Source organism: Tamandua tetradactyla, chromosome 3 (genome assembly GCF_023851605.1).
Source record: "Tamandua tetradactyla isolate mTamTet1 chromosome 3, mTamTet1.pri, whole genome shotgun sequence".
In the NCBI taxonomy this organism is placed as follows: Eukaryota; Metazoa; Chordata; class Mammalia; order Pilosa; family Myrmecophagidae; genus Tamandua; species Tamandua tetradactyla.
This window is the reverse complement of record NC_135329.1, coordinates 177,216,714-177,243,130: the sequence shown is the minus strand read 5'-3', so window position 1 is coordinate 177,243,130 and position 26,417 is coordinate 177,216,714. Positions and strand designations below refer to the sequence as shown.

The window sequence follows — 26,417 nt, the reverse complement described above, 5'->3', positions numbered from 1 at the left end:
AGAGATTGTTCAACTCAACAACAAAAAGACAGCCAACCCAATTACAAAATGGGAAAAAGACTTGAACAGACACCTACCAGAAGAGGAAATACGGATGGCCAAGAGGCACATGAAGAGATGCTCAATGTCCCTGGCCATTAGAGAAATGCAAATCAAAACCACAATGAGATATCATCTCACACCCACCAGAATGGCCATTATCAACAAAACAGAAAATGACAAGTGCTGGAGAGGATGCGGAGAAAGAGGCACACTTATCCACTGTTGGTGGGAATGTCAAAGGGTGCAACCACTGTGGAAGGCAGTTTGGCGGTTCCTCCAAAAGCTGAATATAGAATTGCCATACGACCCAGCAATACCATTGCTAGGTATCTACTCAAAGGACTTAAGGGCAAAGACACAAACGGACATTTGCACACCAATGTTTATAGCAGCGTTATTTACAATTGCAAAGAGATGGAAACAGCCAAAATGTCCATCAACAGAAGAATGGCTAAACAAACTGTGGTATATACATACGATGGAATATTATGCAGCTTTAAGACAAGATAAACTTATGAAGCATGTAATAACATGGATGGACCTAGAGAACATTATGCTGAGTGAGTCCAGCCAAAAACTAAAGGACAAATACTGTATGGTCCCACTGATGTGAACGGACATTCGAGAATAAACTTGAAATATGTCATTGGTAACAGAGTTCAGCAGGAGTTAGAAACAGGGTAAGACAATGGGTAATTGAAGCTGAAGGGATACAGACTGTGCAACAGGACTAGATACAAAAACTCAAAAATGGACAGCACAATAATACCTAATTGTAAAGTAATCATGTTAAAACACTGAATGAAGCTGCATCTGAGCTATAGGGTTTTTTTTGTTTTTGTTTGCTTGTTTGTTGTTTTTTTTTTACTATTATTACTACTTTTATTTCTTTTCTCTATATTAACATTTTATATCTTTTTCTGTTGTGTTGCTAGTTCCTCTAAACCGATGCAAATGTACTAAGAAACGATGATCACGCATCTATGTGATGATGTTAAGAATTACTGAGTGCATATGTAGAACGGTATGATTTCTAAATGTTGTGTTAATTTCTTTTTTTTTTCTTTCCGTTAATAAAAAAATTTTTAAAAAAAGAGTATTTTAAAACATAAAAAAAAAAATTAAATGTCCTAATTATAATTCCATACTCATCTAAAATTTTTTAGAAATTCGGCTTAGACAAAACATGATTTATCAAAGCTTTGTTAAAAAAAAATTAATTATTTTAAAGAAGACCTGCTAAGAGCATTTCAATTGCTTTCTATTAGTAAATTCTGTATACAACAAGGAAAAATACATTTAAAAAATCTCTTTTTAAGGTAATTCAGCAGTATTTAATTAGTCATCAATTTAGGTTTTTGTATCTACAAGGTAATAAAAATTTCCTTAAAATAAAGATATATTATTTTCACTTTAAAAAAAAAAAAAAAAGAAAAAGTCAATAAATTGGACCTCATCAAAATTTAAAACTTCTATGCTTCATAGAAACCCACCAAGAAAGTGAAAAGACCACCCATAAACAAGAGAAAATAGTTGGAAGTAATATATACAACAAGAGACTTGTACCTAGGCTGTATACAGGACTCATACCTCACAACTTAACAATAATAAGACAAATTCCAAGTTTTAAAAAGGGCAAAGGATTTGAACTAATATCTCCCCAAAGAAGACATACACTGTTCAATAAGTATATGAAGAGATGTTTAACATCATTAATCATTAGAGAAATGTAAAACAAAACCACAGTGACATACCACATCACAACCACTAGGATGGCTATAATAAAAAAGATGAACAATAACAAGTGCTGGTGAGGATGTGAAGAAACTGGAATCCTTGAACACTGCTAGTAGGAATGTAAAATAGAGCAGTTACTTAGGAAAATAGCATAGCAGTTCCCCAAAAGTTAAATATAGTTACCATATGATCCAATAATTCCACTCCTAAGCATAAATCCAAGAGAACTGAAAACATATGTCAACATGAAAATTTATGCACAAATGTTCATAGCAGCATTATTCTTAGCCTCCAAATTAGAATCAACCCTAGAAACAACAGAAGAATGGACAAACAAAATTTGGAAATCCATACAATGGAATATTATTTGGTCATAAAAAGGAATGAAATACTGATACACGTTATAACATAGAAGAACTTGAAAACATGAAATATGCCGGATACAAAAGGTCTCATATTGTCTGATTTTATTTATATGAAATTACAGATTAGGCAAATCCATAGAGACAGAAAGTAGCTTAGTGGTTGCTATGGCCTGAGGAGGGGAATGTTGTAGGAAAACCACTACGAATGGATTTAGAGTGATTTTCTGGGGTAATGAAAATGTTCTGGAATTAGACAGTGGTGTCTGCACAATTTTGAATAATTGTAAACTACTGAATTGTATACTTTAAAAGGTGAATGTTATGTGACCATATCGCAAAAAAAGCTGTTATTAAAAAAAAAACAGCAACAGGTGTCTTAGCACTAAAACAAAAAAACACAAGTCTATAGTAAACAAAAAAAGGAGATGAGAAAAAACATTATGTTTTAAATAAGAATGACAGCTAATAAATGACAAGGAATGACACAATTAGAAACTCACCAACTTTACAACTCAATATAATCACTGATTTATCATTACATGCTAAAACTGTTAGGTAAAAAGGTTATTGAAGAAGAAAATTATGTGCAGGGTGCCAAAGTATCTACCTACAGATTACCTGTCAACCACAAAGGGAAAGCATACCTTTCCCATGGAAAGATTTTATAGTTGACACTTTGATATTAGTCTCTTGACGTGATTCAATATGACATATGCAACATCACCCATGAGGCTGCCAAAAATGTCTAACCCAAACAAAATCAATTCTCTAAATCTAGCTTCCAATTTAGAAATCTCAAGGGACTAAGAACACCATATGAAAACAAACTGACAAACCTGGAATATAAGGAAAACTGGTTTAGATTCCCTAAAAGCCAATGTCATGGATTATAAATTAAGGGAGGGAGAAACTATAATAGATTAAAATAAATTGTTTTGGTTTGATAAAGCTACCAGAATGCAATATACCAGAAAGTGATTGGCTTTTACCATGCAGACCGATCAACTTAAAATTTACAGTTCTTAGGCCATGAAAATGTCCACATTAGGACATCAACAGGATGATACCTGGACTCTAAAGAAAGACTGCCGGCATCTGGGATACTTCTGCTACATGGGAAGTCACATGGCTGGTGATTACTGGTGCTTTGCTCCTGGGTTTCACTGCTTTCAGCTTTTGGTTCCAGTGGCTTCCTCCTTACGTCCTGTGGGTACTGCTCTTCGCTTGTCTAGGACTTTTGTCTCTAAGCTCTCTCAGCTTTTTTCTGCCTTTTATCCTCTCATAAAGGACTCCAGTAAAGGATTAAAACCACTTGAAGTGGGTGAGTTATACTTCAGTTGAAACAACCTAATCAGAGGGTCCCACCCACAATAGGTCTGCACCCACAGGAATGGATTAAAAGAACATGGCACGTTCTGGGTTACATAAGGGCTTCAAATAGCACTGAAATTAAAGAGACATAATAATGAAGCGCAATGTGTGAACCTTAATGGATCCTGAATTTGGAAAAAACAGGCACTATGGGGAATTCTGAGTTTAGATCCTGTATCAGCTGATTTTATGGAATTATTCTCAATTTTCTGGATTTTAGAAAGGTATATTATCTTTAATTTCTAAGAGATATATATGATTGCAGCTTGCTTTCAAACAGATCAACAATAAGAAAGCAATAAAAATTTATATGCATTTGTGTGTGTGTATATATATATATACACAGAGAGAGAAACAAATCTGGAAAATGTTAATTCTTGAATCTACATGGATATGTAAGAATTTATTAATTGTAATATTCTTAAAACCTTTCTCTACATTCAGAGATTTTCATATGAAAAAGAAGGAATAAAAAAAGAATGGGGGTCAGAAGTGTCAAACAGGGAAAGGTTAAAAAAAAAAAAAGGAAAAAAGAAAATAATAATCGACAAGTGTGGGGAAAGAATAAAAATGGCCAAAAATTTAAAAAGTATCGCTTTTTATTGCCCACCCTCATCTCAAACATTGTTTATGTGGGTCTTTATGCATAAATATAAATGTTTAACTATATGTGCATTAGTTATCTATAGCTATATAATAAATTATTCCACAATATAATGGCTTCACACAACATACATTTATTATTTCACAATTATTGTGTGTCAGGAATCTAGGCACTGTGTAGCTGGGTGCTCTGCTTCAAAATCTCTCAAAAAGCTGCATCAAGATATAAGCCAGTACCATAGCCATCTCAAGGTTCAACTGAGGCAGTACTGGCTTTCTAGCTCACTGAGTGGTTACTGGTAGGATTCAGTTGTTTACAGGTTTGAGGTCCTCAGCTCCTTTCCTGTGACTGGCTAAGCAACAAGCAAGATGAACCAGAGAATATACTAGCAAGATGGAAGACACAGTCTTTTTTAACTCACCCAGGGAAGTAACACTCTGTCACTTTTGCCATATTCTATTCTTAGAAGCAATTCATTGGTCCCACCCACACTCAGGAAAAGAGGATTACAAAAAGGGTAGGAATAACAAGGGGCCAGAGTCATGTCAGAAGCCATCTGACATATATATATATATATATATATCTGTATCTGGCACATAGCAAGTATTCAAAAATGTTAATTTAGTTAGCTTAGATTTTACCACATATTAAATGCCTAAATTCCCTTCATACTTTTTATTGAAAAGAGGCTACTTAGTTTAAGAGTTCTATGATGATGATAAAGTGAACTAAAATTTCATTACTGAATATATATATATATAGCTAAAATAACTGGAAAATTATACACTTGGGGAAAACAAAACATCGTATTCATTGTTTCAGAAATACTTCTTATAGTTCTACTTTTTTTTAACTGGCTATGAAAGATGCAGGAGATATCTTTGTTCTGATCCCAATAAGGACAAGAAAACAATAAATTTCATAGGAAATACAGTAAAAATCCTTCCTTCAAAATTGTGAAAACAGGATCACAGAATATAGACTCTCATGTAATAAATAAAAATCAGCAGAAATTACCCTTCTTGATTAAAGGAGAATTAAATGAGAGAGGATGTTTATAAGAGTTGATTTCTAAAAAAGTATAAGGACAGTTCTACCTTAACAACTTTTATTAAATATTTATTATATGCTAATCGCTTTATGTAAATTATCTTTAAGTAATACTATTATTTTGCATATGAAGTAACTGATACATAGAGAGGATGCATTGGTACTGACTTATCTTGTTTACTTTATATAAGTTAGGGAGATTATTTATACCAATTCTAGAAATTTTATTTAAAAATTGTCCTAAAATAAGTTTGAAATCTAGCAATAATTACACACATTATTCAAACTCTGGAAAATTTAAAAACACATAAGATTGAATTAAAGGTATAAGAAGGTAAAAGAATACTATAGATATAAGGTCATTCAATTAAAATAAAGACTGACATTCTGCTTAAACATGGCAGGTACTGCAAACTCTAAGGGTGCAAAGGACACCTCAGAATAATATAGCTCATGTCTTATAGTGCCATACTTCTGGTTTAGGTAGCATTTGGACACTGATTAGTGAAAGTAGTTTTCTTTCTTCTGTCTGATTATTCAAGAAGAAAATCTCAAGTTGGGAGACAATGTATTTGTATTACCTATCAAATATATGATATTATCCTCTTCAACACCAAAAAAGTAAACTTTAGGTTTCAGATATTTTAGCATTCAACAGTATCTAGCAAGTCAGTAATATACTTTTGTTTTCATATTTACTTTCAAAGATACCTTCTATTTATGACATTGGCTTCCCATTTACAGTTGTGATGGGAAGTTTCTTTTAAAAAAGATATATATTCCTTAAAATGAGATGGCAATTAGAATAATAAAGTAATGTGTCATATGAACACACAAAACAACTTAAAATACTTGGTAGTACAGTGTTTTCAAAATTTATTTTCACTCCCTCCTCCCAAAACAAACCAGTAAAGAAATAAATCAATAAGTATAAACAGGCACCCTACACAGAGAGTAATGGTTAATGAACCATAGTCCAGAGCCACAACACCTGGGTCTGAATCATTGTTCTACCACTTAATTTTACCAAAGTCACACGCCTGTGCCTGAGTGTTCTCAATGTAAAATAGAAATACAGCAATGATTAGTCTTGTGTTTCTATGAGGATAAAATGTAAAGGTTTAGTGCATATAGAGCACTTAGAACAGTATCTGGCACATAGCAAGTATTCAAAAATGTTAATTTAGTTAGCTTAGATTTTACCACATATTAAATGCCTAAATTCCCTTCATACTTTTTATTGAAAAGAGGCTACTTAGTTTAAGAGTTCTATGATGATGATAAAGTGAACTAAAATTTCATTACTGAATTTATCTCAATTGAAGTAAGATTCTCTAAGAACTGTCAGTTTAATACAAATACTTTTGCAAGTCAAGACCCATTAAATAATTATCCACCACTAATGTCTAAACCCAGGAGGGAACAGGATTAAGAACAGTAAATGTTAATGAAGGAAAGAAGGGCAGTTCCTGAAGAATATACCAGATAGGGACACTGGGTAAAACAGAGTAAGGATTACCAAAATAATTAGGGCCTCAGATGTCAAGAAAAGTAAAGTACCTAACCTTCCTTAATTCCACAATTTGTCTAGAGCCAGCTCTATTTATAATTATGAACTAAACAGGTACAGACCCACTGACTAGTAGTCATTAGAGTTCCCAAATAATGAGAAGTCAAACACGGAACCTATTCCCTTAACGAGAGACAGTAATAGCATAATACCAAAGCCAGAGAAAGAAATCACAAGAAAAGGAAACTTTTTATTTTTTAATATCCCTTATGAAAAACAAAAACACTCAACAGAATACTAGCAACCAAATTCATCAGCATATTAAACCACATACAGTATGCTTAAGTGGGATTTATCCCAGGAATGCAAGAGTAGTTCAGCATAAGAAAATCAATCAGTGTAATACACCACACTAATCAAATAAAGAAAAACAAAATACAATCCTCTCAATTGAAAAGGGATTTGACATAATTCTTTTGGTACTTTCATGATATATTCTGCACCTTTTCATGATAAAACACCTTTTCATGATAAAAACACTCAGAGAATTATGAAGAGGAGGGAACTTTCTCAACAAGACGAAGTACATTTATAAAACCCCCCAACTAACATCATACTCAATGGTGAAAGACTGAAAGCTTTTCCCCTAAGATCAAGAACAAAACAAGATGGCCACTTTCATCACTGCTATTTAACACTGTAGTTAATAACAGTGACTGGAAGTCCGAGTCAGAGCAATTTGATACAAAAATGAGATAAAGACATCCAAATTGGAAAGAAAGAAGTACAACTCTCTCTATTCACAAATGACATGATACTATATACAGAAAATCTCAAAGAATCCATAAAAAAGGTTACCAGAATTAATGAATAAATGGAAGTTGTGGAGTACAAGATCAACGTGCAAAAATAAAGTAGGCATCTATAAACCTGCAATGAACACTCTGAAAAGAAAATTGAGGGAGTGGGCAAGGGTAGTTCAGTGGTAGAATTTTCACCTACCATGAGGGAGACCCAGGTTCATTTCCCAGACCATTCAACTCATCCCCTCTCCCACCCCCCCCCCAAAAAAAACACACCTCTTTTAAAAGAAAATTGAGAAGACAATTTCATTTACAAGTTATCTACAAGAATAAAACACCTAGGAATAAATTAAACCATGGGCACAAAAGACTCCTATGCTGGAAACTACAAATCATTGCAAAAGGAATTAAAGACCTAAATAAATGGAAAGATATCATGTGTCGACAGACAGAAAGACTTTTGATGTCAATACTACCCAAGGCAATCTACAGATTTAACAGAATTCCCATCAAAATTCCAGTAGTTAGTGACATCACAAGATGGCAGTGTAAAATGCTATAGGGTTTTGTGCCCCACAAATCTTTAAACGGCAAGCAAAAATTAGCTGAAACATCTCTCTCACCTCTAGAAACTGAAGGGTTGCAGTAATGGTGCAAATACACAATCAAGAAAAAGGTAACAAAAATGTAAGGAAAATCTTGCTCCTCCTCTTTTCTGTGATGTACTATATATGACTATAACATACGTGACTGTGGCTTTCAAGGAAATGTATTTGTCATTTGCTGATATGTCATATATGTGACTAACTTTCAAGGAAATTTGTTTGCCATTTGCTGATTTTTTAAAGTTAATTTCTAACTTTTAACTAATAAATGAATAAAAGCATTGCACTTTTGAAATTCACCAAATGGACTGAGTTCATAATTGAAAAAAAATTTTTCCCTGTCCCCAGAAAAGAGATAGGAAAACCTCATGCTGCCTTTGCAGTCCTTCTCCCACATCTTACCAGCTCAGTGAGGAGCTGTCCTGCATCCCTAGTGTGGGTAAGCTTGTGCACATACTAGGGTGCATGTATGTCTGTGGCAATCTGTCTGGTGGCAATCTGAAGAACGGACCAGGACACTTATCACAAACTTGATATTACGGAACATGTCCTGTACATAGTAGCAGCACATACAGCTACTAGAACACTGTAAAAGAACAGTCAAATCAAGCTGGGGCAAAAGATTGCCAGCTGTGGGACAATGAGTGTAACATATGGGATAGGGAGGACATCCTATCTCCTAGAGGAAAAGAAATATTGGGATCTGTGTAAATGGGGGAATTCATAGAGCCATGATATATTCTCAGAACAAGATGCTCAGAAAAGACAGGGGAAGACCATAAGCATTCACTTCAAGCTATTCTTTAAAGTAGTTATTAGGCAGGCTAAAATCTGAAAGATCATTCATACAGGCCAATTTGCAAATACTGGGAAAGGTGTTTATTTTTGTTGTTGTTATTGTTGTCTCCTGTCCTAAGTATGGAAAATGTTGTATGCTGCCTCAGCATCCATCTTAGTTCAGCTAAGCCACCTGCCTCAATACTGACCTGTGACCTAGTTAATGATTGGCTAGCTTTCCAGCCGTGGGGCATAAATTCCTCCAGAGCTCAAACCTGTATCTACAGCTACCATCCACACAATTCACACACCTCTCCTAAAACCCACAGCTGGTCCTGAACGATAAGCTGACCATCCCCACCACCCTCAGACATTCCAGTCCTTTACCTTTCCATGTATGTCTGCTTTAAACTAAGAATTCTTAAGTCCTGTGGTAAATCCACTAACCTCTATCCCTGGACCACAGTAAAGCTCAAAAAATTCATACTGTTGAAGGTATATCTTCAAGATAAATTCCTAGAAATGGAAGTACTGTATGGAAGAGTACATGCATCTGTAGTTTTCTTAATATTGCCAAATTTTCCTCCATTGGGGTTGGAATGTACTATATTTCGATTCAAACTTATCTGGTAAAATACCAATACCTTGGAAATTCTGGTGCAACTCTTTGAGATTTCAGATGTTAGAAAGATACAGCCTTATGATACTGAAACTTGCCCTCTCAGTCCTGCTAATCCTGGATGTTGTTATATTTGTTATATTTTGCAAATCTTCAGAGAAAGGAATTATAAAGAAACATAAATTACTTTAAATACTTACTTAATGGTGTTGTGTCAGGAGGTGGAAAGTTCTCAGTAAAGTTGACATTACATAAGTCTGTGCTACAGCAGCAGAAACGGTATGTTCCATTCTGAATTGAGGGAGGGGTAGTGGTTACCACACATTCTTCATAATGACACTCTTGGGGATCCCCAATGTGAGACCAACATCCTGCAAATCAATATTAATATAAACAACATTAATATATAATATAGATAATATGATAAAACTAAAAGGAAAGCAACAAATGTGACAGTAAGTAAACGTATATTGTAAAACACTCTTACAAATCAATAGGAAACAACTGTTTTTAAGAAACAGAAAAATGGCTAAGTATACAATAGGCATTTCACCCTCAACCCCCAAAGAAAAGCCACCATCAAAATGTTTAACCATTCATTTATCTATTAAATAGAAATTAAAGCCACACCAAGATTTCATTTTTGTCTGTACCTATTAAATTGTCTTAATTTTAAGAAATAGTAATAATACATAATAGTAACAAAGATTAAGTAACACTTCTCATGCAGGGAATGTAAATATAGGGCATGGAGGGAATGTAAATTAATATAGCAAATCTATAAAGTCACATGGCAAATTTTAGAAGAACCTTATAAATACCCATGTTATATAACCTTATATTTATACTTTGCAGAATCTATTTCAAGGGAGGATCAGCTATAATCAAAGATCTATATTCAAAGATGTTCACTACAGCATGATTAAATAAAAACCTGAAAACATTATGTCCAACAACAGTCACGTATAAGTGCAATATAGTGTACAATTAAATAGTGAGAAGAGATTAAAAATGTTTTCAGAGAATATCTAAAGACATGGGAAAATCACGGTATCATTTAAAGTAGGAAAAATTAGGTATGAAACAGTTTATCCAATATTAAGCTAATTTTGAAAAGAGAAATATACATATATTATAAACATTAGACATATATAGAAAACATACCTAATGAAAATATATTTTTAAACATTTTAGACTATGGAAATGTATACTTGTTTCTCTTTTTCCAAACTTCACATGATGAGAAAAGATTAACATAATAAGAAAGATATTATTAAAATAAGCTAAGAAAAAACTACCCTTTGCAAATATTAGACTTGTGGATGAAAATATGCATGAATATACACTTTTTTTAACTTTTTAAATTAATTTTTTAATTTTTTAAAAAACATAAACAAACACAAACATTCTTAACATATGGTCATTCCATTCTACATATATAATCAGTAATTCACAATATCATGAATATACACATTTGAGTTCATTGTTTTTCTAGACAGGGTTTTAATCTACTCCTATGTCCTGTTTAGATTAATTTCAATCATATGAGACACAAAGTCACTTCAGGCAAGAAAAATTATTACTTACCTTGTTTCACAAGATTTATGTCCCCTTTTGATTTCTCCCAAAGGCCATAGCAGGTGCTACCTTTTGAGCATAATATTGTTCCATTTTCATGAGAGATTCGACTCTCACCTATCCCAAGGTCTTGTTGATAGGGATCTTTAAAAGCACAAAGCCGTTCTTGATTCTGGGAAGCTAAAAATAAAGCAGATAAAAGAATGACAAATTAATTTTTTACATTCTTTGAAAACATTATTTTATAAAATTTTAGTCTTTCTGAAAAGCATTATAAATTTCCCTACTCAATCTCTAATAAGGCTTAAATAATTTTGTAATCTGGTTTATCAATAACTTTTCTTCTATTCGTTAACTAAAGTGGTAAAAATCATATTGTATTTTCTGGCCATTTAGTTGACTTAGTAAATATTTTCTAGAAGACTGTCTGAAGTGTTTCATAATTTAGAAATAAAGTCACACTTATTTTTCACTAATGGCAGTCTATGTTCTGGTCTCTAAGTAGGCTATATAAAAGATGCTTGAGAGTCAGAACTCCATACTACTTACTTGCGAATACTGTAGTTGCCTAGCCCTACACTTTGAAGGTGCCTTCTAATGTTATAAACATGGCAGCAGTGTTGATTGTAGAGGCACTCAGTAAATACTTGTTACCTGATAAATTACATGGCAAATATTATATAGGTATTACTTAAATCGGATTATGTATATGGAGGAAAACTAACTGGCATTGGTTGCCCCTTCAGTACAAGGGACTACTGAGTATTTTTCCTCGGACTATTGTAGTGGTATATTTTGGTGGGGGGGGGAGACTTACTGAGGTTTTTATTTATTTTTTCATCTACAATGTAGTGAAGTTTAATTTTATAATTTTTTAGCTACATTATATAAACATAATTAATTTTCAAATACAATTTATATATATAATTTATATATATTTGAATTTATATATAACAAATATATACAAATATATATAAATTATATATATAACAAATATGTAACAAATATATTGTTACATTTTTCCACTAAAATTTTTATTCTGGTCTGATGTTTGTTAAAGTCTTCCATTATTATTATAGATTGTCAGTTCTTTCTTATGTCTTCTATATATTTTTAACTTTTTTATAGTATAGTATAACACATATACAAAGCAAAGAAATAAAAAAGCAATCGTTTTCAAAGCACTCTTCAACAAATAATTGCAGGATAGATCCCTGAGGTTGTCATGGACTATGATACGATCCTCTCGACTGCTCCAGAATATAGGAGGCTACAAGGCTTAAATGATCATCACAATCGACTTTTCTTTTCCTTTTTTTTGTGAAAAATATAACTATACACACACACACACACACACACACACACACACAAAATCAATAAATTTCAAAGCACAGCACCACAATTAGCTGTAGAACACAGTTCAGAGTTTGACAGGGTTAAAATTCCACAACTTAAGGTTTTTACTTTTAGCTGCTCTAAGATACTGGAGACTAAAAAAGATATCAATTTAATGATTCAGCATTCATATTCATTTGTTAAATCCTATCTTCACTGTATAACTCCAAGGAAATATTGATTATCCTCCCAAAATCTTATGCGGTGTGGTAGTTAGATTCAGTTGTCAACTTGGCCAGGTGAAGGCACATAGTTTTGTTGTTGTGGACATGAGCCAATGGTACATGAACCTCATCTGTTGCTGATTACATCTGCAGTCAGCTAGAAGGCATGCCTGCTGCAATGAATGACGTTTGACTTAATTGGCTGGTGCTTAAATGAGAGAGCTCAACATAGCACAGCCCAAGCAGCTCAGCCCAGGCCTTTCGAGATGCAGAAAGGAATCACCCCGGGGAAAGTTGTTGGAACCCAGAGGCCTGGAGAGAAGGCCAGTAGAGATTACCCTGAGCCTTCCCAGGTAAGAAAGAACTTCCGATGAAAGTTAGCTGCCTTTCCTCTGAAGAACTAACAAAATAAATCCCCTTTCATTAAAAGCCAAACCATCTTAGGTATGTTGCATTCCAGCAGCTAGCAAACTAGAGCATGCGGTAAGCATTATTATTTCAATTTTACAAAGAAGTATTTATTATACTATTCCTGTGAATAACACCACTATTAAGCAAGGGAAAAAATTTAAACCCATGTTTGTCTGATCCCAGACCTGTCATTTTCATCATGGAGTGACTTTATGGGCACTAAGTCATTTGGCCAATTTTTCAGAAATATTTAGGTTTTTAAAAATTCTTTTCCTTTGAATTTATAAATATTTTCAACCAAATTTTTATATTCTAAACAGTTTAAAAAAACAAAATGTATAAATATCAATCATCTGTGGAATAGATAGATCTGAACATTCCTTACATTCTTTTTGCTTTTCTGCCCTTTTAGATTCTTTTGCTATAACAAAGAACATGCATTATTTCTCTAGTAAGAATTTTTAAATCAATTTCATTACAAAAAAAATTCATAAAAATTTTTTTAGGGATCTGAATTTTTAAAAGGGTTGCTACTTTTTCCTTCTTAAATTTCTTATATTTCAATTATCATATATTACTTGTTAACATTGTTTTGATGGATATTTTGGAGATACTGATTTAAAAATAAACATATTTTCATATGTCTACTTAACATTTCTAGCTAAGTACATAAGGATGAAAAAGGGGGAAATGCCCAAAGAAACAGCAGTTTGTAAAACTGCCTCCCTGATATACTAAAATAATAATTGGAAAAATGATTCATGAAATTATTTTGTGGTTTTCATTAAATTATAACTGTAGACAATTCATCTGTAGTAAAGTCCTTTTGACCAAATCATGTAAGGTCATCTTTAATGAAAGATATGAATCATTAATACGTTTGACCCTATAGGGACCTAGAACATCAGTTCCTAACCTGCTAGGCCTCAACCATATGAGTACCCCAGTGTTGTTGCAAGAGGCTGGCAGGGGCTGGAAATGTGTGGAAATGATTTCTTTTTTTTTTTTTTAAATCTTCTGGTTGTCAAAATGGCTAGGGAGTTTTCGTTGGCCTTTAGTGCAGCGGCCAGGGATGCTAAATATTCTGCAATACTCCTAACAGTTTCACATGTGAAAGAACTATCAGTAGTCCACCCCATACTAGGAAGTTACTAAGGAAATTTAAGGTATGATTCCTGGCTTTTAAGAAAACTGGCAAAATAAAAAATACACAATTAATCCAAATTATGTGGCTATATATGCCAATAAACTAAAAGGATGTAAAAGGAATGTGAGGTCTTTCTTTTCTTTCTCATTGAGGAGACAACTGAATCTAGTTGATTTGAATTCTCAAATGAATTGCTGCTTCTGGTTTTAAAACTCATATTTTCTTGCTTCCCCTTCCTCCTGGAACAATCATTTTTGCATCAAAACTGTTAGTATGGCTCATAATAAGCCTTGATTTTTCAGAGGTGATGCTTAATTCCTTTTTACATATATTTTTGTTTATGGAAAGGTTGAACTAGTTATAAATATTTATGAATTCATTTTTCTTCTTTTTTCTTTCTAATTCAAAAAACTATTGTATGTGCCTAAGTAGTGTTTTCTTTTTCTTATGTATTTTTGATAGTCTGAATTTTTTCACTATAAAGAATTTGGTCTTTTTTTTCCAGAAAAGCAAAATAACACTAATTTATGTGAGATAACTGTTTTCATTACCTTTTTTCTTATCTCTGTTTCAGAAGCAACAATTCTGTTCTAGAACCATTATCTCCAAAATCAGCCTATTCCCTTTCATCACTTTCATCTTTTTGTCTGCTTCTGTGAGAGGTTCTCGAGGTATTTTTCCTTGCCACTTATTCAATTTTGTATCTTGTCATCAATCATATCTGTTCTTTACTTCCTTTAACACTAATTTTATTTTTCCTATTGAATTTTTATTTATACTGAAATTCTTCATGATGTTGGTACACAGGTGTTCTTCCCCCTGCTTAAAAATATTCTTATGGGTATTCTAATGCCAAAGGCCAAACAATTTAAATATCATCTTTTCTAGTTTGATACTAAATAATTTTCAGATATAGAATCAATCTATAAGATTTCTAATGTTTCATTTTTTCATGAGGAGTAGTGTTTATTTTTATTCAACAGAAACAAGTAGAGCTGTTGATAAATTATATTTACCCCAAAGTTGTAAAAAAATATGGTAAGCTTATAATAAAAAACTAAAGGGTTGGTAAAAGAAGGAATCTGAGAGCTGTGGGATCAAGTAGCCAGGTGGTAGCTGACCAGAACTTTAAGAAATAGATTTCCAAAAACCAGAACTTTAGAAAAGCAACAAAAGAGAGTTCACTTAATCAAAGGGAAAGGCTTAAAGGGGACAAAAAGGATTTTAGCAGAGCCAGTATGAAAACAATCTTGATTTTGTCAGCAGAACAGCTTAACATTCTCGGTCCAACATTTTGAGAGCAACTTATATGTTTTCTGTCTTCAAGATACAGCATGCAAACGAGGTTCAAAGATGTAAAACACTGGAAATTGTACACAATTACAGAGAATGGCTTTTTCAGAAGTTTTTTAGAATCTAGTGATAACCAATTAATATGCTGGGGAGATCTGGCAGCCATAAAATTGTAGTTATAAATAGCGGTTTACTTCCAAGCAAATAAAAATTGGAGAACAAAATAATAAGAAAATTGGATTTGAGAATGTAAAACATTCACGTCAAATAAAAAGGAAGCAATGTTTTTTAAGAAAATAAAGAAAAATTTGGAAATGAGAAAAGTGATTACCTTTTGGTTATTATCAACTTTGAATATGTTAAATTTAGTGATAAAGAAAGAACAAAGAGGACGGTTTGAGAGAATAGGACGGAGGCCTAATTCTAACAGAGAGCACTAACCTAGGAAAGACAGAAAACAGGAGCATTAAGCACTGAAATTTGTTTAAATGTTTTATAGGTGTGACAAATTAATGCATTAAAAAAGTATCACTACACAGAATTGGCCATATGTTATCACATCATTTAAACTGAAGGTGCCTATTTACTTCAAAAACAAATTAAACTTGTGACCGATGTTTTGCCCTTTGAGTAGAAAGTATCTCGTCCTATTGTTTGATGCTAGAAAAAAAATGAAAGTTTGACACAGAAGTTAGCATATGTTTTCAAAGATTCCAATGGCATATCTCTCATACTTATAAAAATGTAAAATCATAGCTTGCTAAAAATAAATCTTTTTATTTATAGTATTATTTTCTATTTCCTCTTTTATTTAAGAAAATATCTCTATAGATTTACATTGCACAAGAAATCGACAAAAACATGATAGTCAAGAGAAAGCATTATCTCATGTCCATGATGAACGATTTACACTAATATAAATTCACCACAATGGAGCCAACATGAAGATTGATTATATAGGATTATATTATAAAATTGTAATTATATTGACTGTTTTATATAAGAAAATATTCATAATAAATGGTCAAAACATCTCAAAGTTCTGTTTTGCTAAAATCAGATCTCTACATATAATACATCTTTAAATGGATATCTCAGTATAGTACACACAGGGAGCATGCATTAATAAGCTGGCTCAGTGGCTTATAGGTACTCAGTACTCTGATTGGCTTATAGGTACTCAGTACTTTGATAGATATTATGGGAGCTTTAAAAGTATATATAAGACAACTGTTATGGGCTCAATGTTTGTTCAACAAATAATTATAGAGCATCTTCTTTGTGAAAAAACTTTTGCCAAATACCGGAGATGAAGGAGTGAACAAGAGCCTACATCTTCTGAAGCAATAAATAACTGAAATATGATGTGACAGCTACAATATGCAAAATCCAACTAATATAAGGCTATTATTTTATCTCAAAACCCTCTGAAATAAGGTTTAATCTCTTTCATTATTTTGGATTAGATGCTAAAAATATGTGTTTGAGTGTCTCCTTAGCTTGTGCTCATCTGACCTCCGTCCCTCTGTGTGTATTGTGTGTATATGGCATAAATCTACTTGGAACACAGGAGCAATTTGGCAGGCACACTGGAATGGGAGATCCCCCTCCAAAAATTCACTAACTGAAATTTTTAATTTTTTTAATAAAGAAAGGAAGGGAGGGAGGGGAGAATACAGATCAACTCATACATTTATAGTTGTTAGAAGAGTTCACACTACTCTGCCTTTTCTAAGGATAACCATCTGTGAAGCTACATACACTATACATTTTACATGCATTCTCCAAACTCAGGTTCATAGTAGCTAGTAGATATATATGGGAGGACTTTGAAAAGAGCTACACATACAGATACAATCATAGTGACCTTTATGATGAAATATGAAAGACGTAATTAGCAATACTACTCTAATTATAAAATAAAACTCATATGAAAGGATACAGTATGATTTAACAAATCATAGGGTTTAAAAAAACACTTTAAAATGAAACTAATCATCTCTCCCTAAACAAAAAAAGCTTTCCACTTCTTAAAGTGTGTTTTTTGGCAGGGGTGGGGTACATGGTGTGGGAATCAAACCTGGGTCTCCCACATGGAAGGCAAGCATACTACCACTGAACCACCCATGCACCCCCTTAAAGGATTTTTTACTGAGAAGAGCAGACTCCAAGTTACAAGTGATCACAAGGCCTACCTCTTACACAAAATAGGACTAATCTCTTTCACAGAATCCCCAACCATCTTGAAAGATCTCCAAATACTCTACAAAAGTGGCATCCATTATAATTTTCTGTGATGACACAAATATTCTATAATCTGCACGAAAACAGTAGCCACCTGCCTGCCACATGTGACTAATGACAAACTGGACAGTGCAGTATGGTTACATCTACTGAGAAAATGAATTTCAATTTTGCTTATTTTTAATTAATTTAAATGTAAATGTAATCACATGTGGCTAATGACAAACTGTACAGAGCAGCTCTACATAGTTTATGTAATATACTAACCACTACACATAAATTAGAGCAGTGATAATTATTTTGCTTTATTCTTTAAAGCACAACTACAAACTATACTGATAACCTCTGCTCCTCCAAAAATACTTCCTATTCCTAATCTTAGCACAAGTACTATAATAGAGCTCTTGTACTTTAAAAAGTTACTGGGTTCATCCCAGGTATGCAAGGATGGTTCAACATAAGAAAATCAATTAATGTAATACACCACATCAACAAATCAAAGCAGGAAAATCACATGATCATCTCAATTGATGCAGAGAAGGCATTTGACAAGATTCAACATCCTTTCCTGTTGAAAACACTTCAAAAGATAGGAATACAAGGGAACTTCCTTAAAATGATAGAGGGAATATATGAAAAACCCACAGTTAATATCATCCTCAATGGGGAAAAATTGAAAACTTTCCCCCTAAGATCAGGAACAAGACAAGGATGTCCACTATCACCACTATTATTCAACATTGTGTTGGAAGTTCTAGCCAAAGCAATTAGACAAGAAAAAGAAATACAAGGCATCAAAATTGGAAAGGAAGAAGTAAAACTATCACTGTTTGCAGACGATATGATACTATATGTAGAAAACCCAGAAAAATCCACAACAAAATTACTAGAGCTAATAAATGAGTACAGCAAAGTAGCAGGCTACAAGATCAACATTCAAAAATCTGTAGCTTTTCTATACACTAGTAATGAACAAGCTGAGGGGGAAATCAAGAAACGAATCCCATTTACAATCACAACTAAAAGAATAAAATACCTAGGAATAAATTTAACCAAAGAGACAAAAAACCTATATAAAGAAAACTACAAAAAACTGCTAAAAGAAATCACAGAAGACCTAAATAGATGGAAGGGCATACCATGTTCATGGATTGGAAGACTAAATATAATTAAGATGTCAATCCTACCTAAATTGATCTACAGATTCAATGCAATACCAATCAAAATCCCAACAACTTATTTTTCAGAATTAGAAAAACCAATAAGCAAATTTATCTGGAAGGGCAGGTTGCCCCGAATTGCTAAAAACATCTTGAGGAAAAAAAACGAAGCTGGAGGTCTAGCGATGCCGGACTTTAAGGCATATTATGAAGCCACAGTGGTCAAAACAGCATGGTATTGGCATAAAGATAGACATATCGACCAATGGAATCGAATACAGTGCTCAGATATAGACCCTCTCATCTATGGACATTTGATCTTTGATAAGGCAGTCAAGCCAACTCACCTGGGACAGAACAGTCTCTTCAATAAATGGTGCCTAGAGAACTGGATATCCATATGTAAAAGAATGAAAGAAGACCTGTATCTCACACCTTATACAAAAGCTAACTCAAAATGGATCAAAGATCTAAACATTAGGTCTAAGACCATAAAACAGCTAGAGGAAAATGTAGGGAGATATCTTATGAATCTTACAACTGGAGGCGGTTTTATGGACCTTAAACCTAAAGCAAGAGCACTGAAGAAAGAAATAAATAAAGGGGAGCTCCTCAAAATTAAACACTTTTGTGCATCAAAGAACTTCATCAAGAAAGTAGAAAGACAGCCTACACAATGGGAGATAATATTTGGAAATGACATATCAGATAAAGGTCTAGTATCCAGAATTTATAAAGAGATTGTTCAACTCAACAACAAAAAGACAGCCACCCCAATTACAAAATGGGAAAAAGACTTGAACAGACACCTACCAGAAGAGGAAATACGGATGGCCAAGAGGCACATGAAGAGATGCTCAATGTCCCTGGCCATTAGAGAAATGCAAATCAAAACCACAATGAGATATCATCTCACACCCACCAGAATGGCCATTATCAACAAAACAGAAAATGACAAGTGCTGGAGAGGATGCGGAGAAAGAGGCACACTTATCCACTGTTGGTGGGAATGTCAAAGGGTGCAACCACTGCGGAAGGCAGTTTGGCGGTTCCTCAAAAAGCTGAATATAGAATTGCCCTACGACCCAGCAATACCATTGCTAGGTATCTACTCAAAGGACTTAAGGGCAAAGACACAAACGGACATTTGCACCCCAATGTTTATAGCAGCGTTATTTACAATTGCAAAGAGATGGAAACAGCCAAAATGTCCATCAACAGAAGAATGGCTAAACAAACTGTGGTATATACATACGATGGAATATTATGCAGCTTTAAGACAAGATAAACTTATGAACCATGTAATAACATGGATGGATCTAGAGAATATTATGCTGAGTGAGTCCAGCCAAAAACTAAAGGACAAATACTGTATGGTCCCACTGATGTGAACAGACATTCGAGAATAAACTTGAAATATGTCATTGGTAACAGAGTCCAGCAGGAGTTAGAAACAGGGTAAGATAATGAGTAATTGAAGCTGAAGGGATACAGACTGTGCAACAGGACTAGATACAAAAACTCAAAAATGGACAGCACAATAATACTTAATTGTAAAGTAATCATGTTAAAACACTGAATGAAGCTGCATCTGAGCTATAGGGTTTTTTTTTTTTTTACTATTATTACTACTTTTATTTCTTTTCTCTATATTAACATTTTATATCTTTTTCTGTTGTGTTGCTAGTTCCTCTAAACCGATGCAAATGTACTAAGAAACGATGATCATGCATCTATGTGATGATGTTAAGAATCACTGAGCGCATATGTAGAATGGTATGATTTCTAAATGTTGTGTTAATTTCTTTTTTTTTTCTTTCCGTTAATAAAAAAAAAGAAAAAAAAGTTACTGGGTATGTTAAAGGAACTGAAAAAGAGATCAGTCTTCAATTAGAAATAAGAACAAAGCAGATCTGCTTAGAAGTAAGGTAAATCAGAATTCAGATTATAGGGTGGGATAAGTGTCCATATTTTAGAACTTCACCTACTGTATGAGACCAAAGGAAGAGAGTTTTATTTTGCCCAAAAACTACATTATCTAGAGCACACAATCTAACTCAACCTGTCTGGATAGTTCATTTAAACAACTCAAATACATAGAGCCCAGAATAGGAATAAGTGACTGTAATTCTGAATAGCTTAATGTAATACCCAGATACATCCCAGAGTATGTGGGCAGATAATTTAAAAGTATTGGCAAAGTACCTTGAGGGACTGGAGAAAAAAATTGAACTATTAAACTTCCCCACCTGGGAAACCCCTGAAACATAAACACTAGGGACTCCCAAGTCAACAGGCCAAGGCCTTCATCTGAAGGCATGTTCTTATGAAACTTATTTCTGTAGCAGAGAAGCTAAGCCTACCTATCATTATGCCTAAGAGTTACTTCCAGAGAACCTCTTCATAGCACAGATGTGGCCTCTCTGTCTCCAAGCCCACCTCTACAAGGAACCCTCCCAGCTATGTGGGAATGATATCCAGGGAGTTTCCTCCTTAGTAATGTGGACCATGACTCCAGGGATGAGCCTGGCCCTGGCACCATGGGGTTGATAATGCCTTCCTAACCAAAAAGGGGAAAAGAAATGTAACAAAATAAGGTATCAGAGGCTAAGAGAGTTCAAATAAAGTCAAGAGGCTATTCTGGAGGCTCCTCTTATGCAAGCTTCAGCTAGATATTGTTAACTTCCATGGTTTGCCAAACCCCAACCAACATCATTCCTGTTAACCCTAAATAACACCTAGGGCTCTATCTGAGATCCAACAAAAGTTGCACACAGTAAGTTTACTTTTCAGAATCCTAAATCGCTCAGATAGTCCTAGGCCAGATAAGTCCTGAAACCCAGAGAGGCCCATCTCCCCAAGATATATCAACCACTTCCATACCCTTACATGAAAAAAGTTAGAATGGGCATAACCCAAATATCTCTAAAGATTGGGAGAAAGATCAAAGGAGAAAGAGGAATTATAACAGAGAAGTTAGGACTTAATAAATGAGTATGACTGCTGAATAATACTGGTATTTCTTTTTAGTCTCCAATGTCTTGGAGCACCTAGAAGGAAAACCTGAAATTGTGGCACTGAAACCCACACCAAACTCTGAAATCTGCTGTATATTTACTTCTTAAAATGTACTTAGAAATTTATTGCTTTTTTGTATCTATCTTTCACCATGAAAAATGTTTTTAAATGTCACTCTCAACTGACAGCATATACAAGTGCTGCATAATAGCTGTTTTACCCAGTAGACCATCTAATCAAAATAAAAATTAGCAGAATAACAATAACAGCAACAACATAAAGTTTACTGAGCTGCAGGAATTAAGACTGTCACCAAGCATTAAATACCAGGTTTATTATCTTTTCCCCAAATATATTTCCTGTAAATAAAATTTCTTACATAAATGGAAATTTTAAATACTACTCTAGCAGTCCCTTGATATTTAAATTCTACTTAATTAGAAACAATAAGAAAATAAACTATATATAACCATTAGTCAGTAATGGCCCCAGTGTGAGGCATGCAATTAGGTGAATGAAAATTAAGAGCCGTATATTGAATGAAATGTCAGGGAAAAAAAGACAAATATTATGCCTCAATCATACAGACTAACAATAACTTAAAAATTTGGTGAACTGAAGTCAAGAGCATGGGTTATCAGGTTGGGGCTTATTGTAAAGGGTCCTAGATTGTAAGCTCTTACAGCAGTCACATATATTCATGAGGTATAACTGTTAATTGTAAATTCTGAGATACTGTGCTGTTTGCATATAACATGATCTTTCCCAGAAACTTTGGGTACTTATGTGACACCTGAGACTTAGAGCTCTGAAGCTATGAAAGTAAGCAGTACCCCATACAGGAACTGTTTAAATAGCTGAAAAAGGGATCAGACTTCAACTAGAGATATGAATAAAGCTGATATGGATAGGACTAAGGTAGACTACGGGTGGGTAAAGGACTATATAGGCCATATTTTAAAACCTCAACTTCTGGGTGAGATTAAAGGGTCAGATGTTTATTTGGAGCAAAATTTATATTTTGGGTAGTGCATTTCCTAATTTAACTTTTATGGTCAGTTTAGTTGAATTGCCATAAGTACATGGAATCTTGAATAAGGAGCGAGATTTTGTTGGTTTGTCCAGGTTAGTGTGATGCCCTGATAAATCCCAGAGCCATTTGGGGAGTGAATAAAGAAGTATTCGTGCGGTCGCCTTGGGGGAATGGGGAAAAGGGAGGAGATGTTCAATTTCCCCATTTGGAGAATTTCTGATATTCTTGCAAGCAGTGGAGACAACCAAATCAACAGTCCAAGCTCTCGATCCTAGGTTTTGCCCTATAAAACTTATTCCTGCAAAGGACAGGCTAAGCCTACGTAAAATTATGTCTAAGAGTCACCCCCAGGGAACCTCTTTTGTTGCTCTGATGCAGCCTCTCTCTCTCTCTAAACCAACTCAGCATGTGAACTCACTGCCTTCCCTCCTATGTGTGGCATGACTCTAGGGGTGTAAATCTCCCTGGCAACATGGAAAAGAAAGCCTGGGATAAGCCAGAACCTGGCATCAAGATATTGAAAAAGTCTTCCTGACCAAAAAAGGGAAGAGAAAAATGAGACAAAATAAAGTTTCAGTGGATGAGAGATTTCAAACAGAGTCGAGAGGTTATCCTGGAGGTTAGTCTTATGCATTATATAGCTATCCCTATTTAGTTTATAGTATATTGGAGTGGCTAGAGGGAAGTAACTGAAACTGTTGAGCTGTGTTCCAGCAGCCTGGATTCTTGAAGATGACTATACAAAAACATTTACAGTGTGACTGTATAAGAACCTCATGTCTGATGCTCCTTATATCCAGGGTGTGGACAGATGAGTAAAAAACAGGGATAAAAATAAATAAATAAATAAATAATGGGGGTGGAAAGGGTAAAATTAGTTGGGTAGATGGAAACACTAGAAGTCAATGAGAGGAAGGGGTAAGGTATATGGTATGTATGAGTTTTCTTTTTATTTCTTATTCTGAAGTGATGCAAAGTTTCTAAAAAATGATCATGGTGATGAATACACAATTATGTGATGATACTGTGAGCCACTGATTGTACACTATGTATAGAAAGTACAGGTGTAGAGATTTTTCTCAATAAAAAAAACTGAGTAATTGACAGAATTAAACATGGCAAGTTGAATTTTTAGAAATAAAGTACTCAAAATACCTGATGAGAGTATAAACTGAGATCTAAAATTTGACCATATCACCTCCTTGCTTGAATCCTTTCAGTGGTTTCCCACTACCTTCAGGATAATTTTCAAAATGCTTAATATGATGTACATATTAAATACATCATGCTTAACCTGCATGATCTAACACTAGCCTATCATCTTTCAGCTTCATCCAGACTCCAGCCATAGAATGCCATTCTCTTTCTCATTCAAGAACTTTATGTATTCTTTTCCCTACACTTGGAATGTGTCATCTACTTAACTCCTATTCAGCCTAAACACTTCTTCTCCAAAGAACCTTCCACAATTACCCCAGACCAGTGAAGGGGGAATTCCCTACAAATGCTATCACAAAATTCTACACTTATTCACATTCTCCACATTTCTTATTACTTTTCTGTGTCAATTACTAAATTGTAAGCTCTATAAGGATAGGAGCTCAGCTCTTTTTTACTGCTGTTATCTTCAACATATGGAACTATATGCTTCCTTCTCCTAACTTTACCACTGACAAGAAGTATTGTTAGAACCATTTTTTTAATTAAAAAAAAAAAAAGGCTGGGTAGACTAGCGAAATGAAACACGTCCACACCAAAACTAGCCAATTGGTAAAAGAGGATAAACTACTGAGACCTGCAACAATATAGATCAATCTCAAAACTGTTAATACACCAATATCCACAGGAACATTATTCATAATAGACAAAAGGTGGAGGCAACACAAGTGTACATCAACTGATGAATGGACTAAATAAAATGTGGCATATACATACAATGGAATATTATTCATCCATAAAAAGGACTGAAATTCTGATACAACACAGATGAGCCTGAAGTAGTATTCAGTCATAAAAAAGATACATACAACAACATGAATGAACCTTGAAGACATCACGTTAAGTGAAATAAGCCAGACCCCAAAGTACAAATATTACATGATCTCACTGATATGAAGTAATTAGAATAAGCAAGCTCAGAATCTGGAGTGTACTAGGGGCTGGGTTGGAGGTAGGGAGGGGAGCTAAGGCTTGAGTTGTACAGAGTTTTTATTTGAGTTGACTGTAAATTTGGTAACTGATGGTGGTGATGGGAGCACAGCATTGTGAATGTAATGAATGTATATATTTTGCATTTTATTTATCCACTCATCAGTTGATGAACACTTGGGTTGCTTCCATCTTTTGACAATTATGAATAATTCTGCTATGAACATCAGCATGCAACTATCTGTTTGAGACCTTGCCTTCAATTCTTTGGAGTATATACTTAGAAATGGGATTTCCAGGGCATATGGTAATTCTATATTTAACTTTCTGCAGAACTGCCAAACTGTTCCACAGTGGCTGTACCATTCTACATTGCTACCAGCATTGAACGAGTGTTCCTATTTTTCCACATCCTCTCAAACACCAGCACAAGCAATCTTCTGGAGGTACGGAAAATGTTCGGCATGCTGATTATGGTGGGGAATTTACGGGCTTATACAATTATCAAAACTCATCTAATTCCACAGTTTAAATACATTCAGTTTATATCTCAAGTTCATTTGCCAAAAGGCAAGATACAGTATAAAACTGAACAAGAACAAGACAACATATTCAGGAGAATTTAATATTTTTCATACATATTGTAAACATATTAAATGAAGAAATGTTTCACTAAATCACAGAATCCTGTGCCTGATCTACAATCCTTTAAAAGGCAGGTTTTATGGATGAGTAAAATTATATTGGCATGGGATGAATAAATCTTAAGTTTTATTAGCAGGAATTTTTAATAAGAAGTTCACTGTCACTCTATATTTAAAGAATACAAGAATCATATAACATCCATTTTTCAGTGGTTATAATAGTTTATCTGTACTAGAGACAACTAAATTCCTTATCTTTACCCCAGAACAAAGTTCAGGGACTTATTCTGGGTAGGCTTGTGTGTTTGGCTTATGTTTATCTAAGTGTCAAAATTAACTATCTAAAATAAACAAACATGGGAACCTTGCAGTAATAGGGTAAATAACTGAATAACTGAAGCAACAGTACACCCTTCCCAGAATATAAACTTCCCAGGACAAACATAAGTGGGGTTTCAGAGTATCACCAAAATTCTCTTAGGAAATACAGAAAAGAGAGAGTACCTTAACAAAAATGTTCCTATAAAATTTGGTATAACCTCAAATTTCTAAATTCACAACTAAGAAATTAAGTAAAGAAGTCCCTTATTTTTCAAATGTCACAAATCATTCTGTAAAGTAATCCTTTCAAAAATGAAATGATTAGCTCTTAATTTATATTTCTACAGCCAGATTACAATAGATTAAACTGTCATTCTG

The 26,417-nt window shown here is 34.0% G+C and overlaps 1 protein-coding gene across 2 annotated transcripts in view; it reads right to left on the bottom strand.

The window, feature by feature from the left end:
- Positions 1-26,417, bottom strand: part of BMPR2 (bone morphogenetic protein receptor type 2) — a 250,850-nt gene that overhangs the window by 110,196 nt on the left and 114,237 nt on the right. For both annotated transcript variants that reach the window (XM_077154739.1, XM_077154737.1), the window contains exons 2-3: positions 11,071-11,241; positions 9,684-9,854 (exon numbers count right to left, since the gene is read on the bottom strand). In XM_077154739.1, the coding sequence (XP_077010854.1) occupies positions 9,684-9,854; positions 11,071-11,241 (342 nt within the window). The remainder of the gene's footprint in view (positions 1-9,683; positions 9,855-11,070; positions 11,242-26,417) is intronic.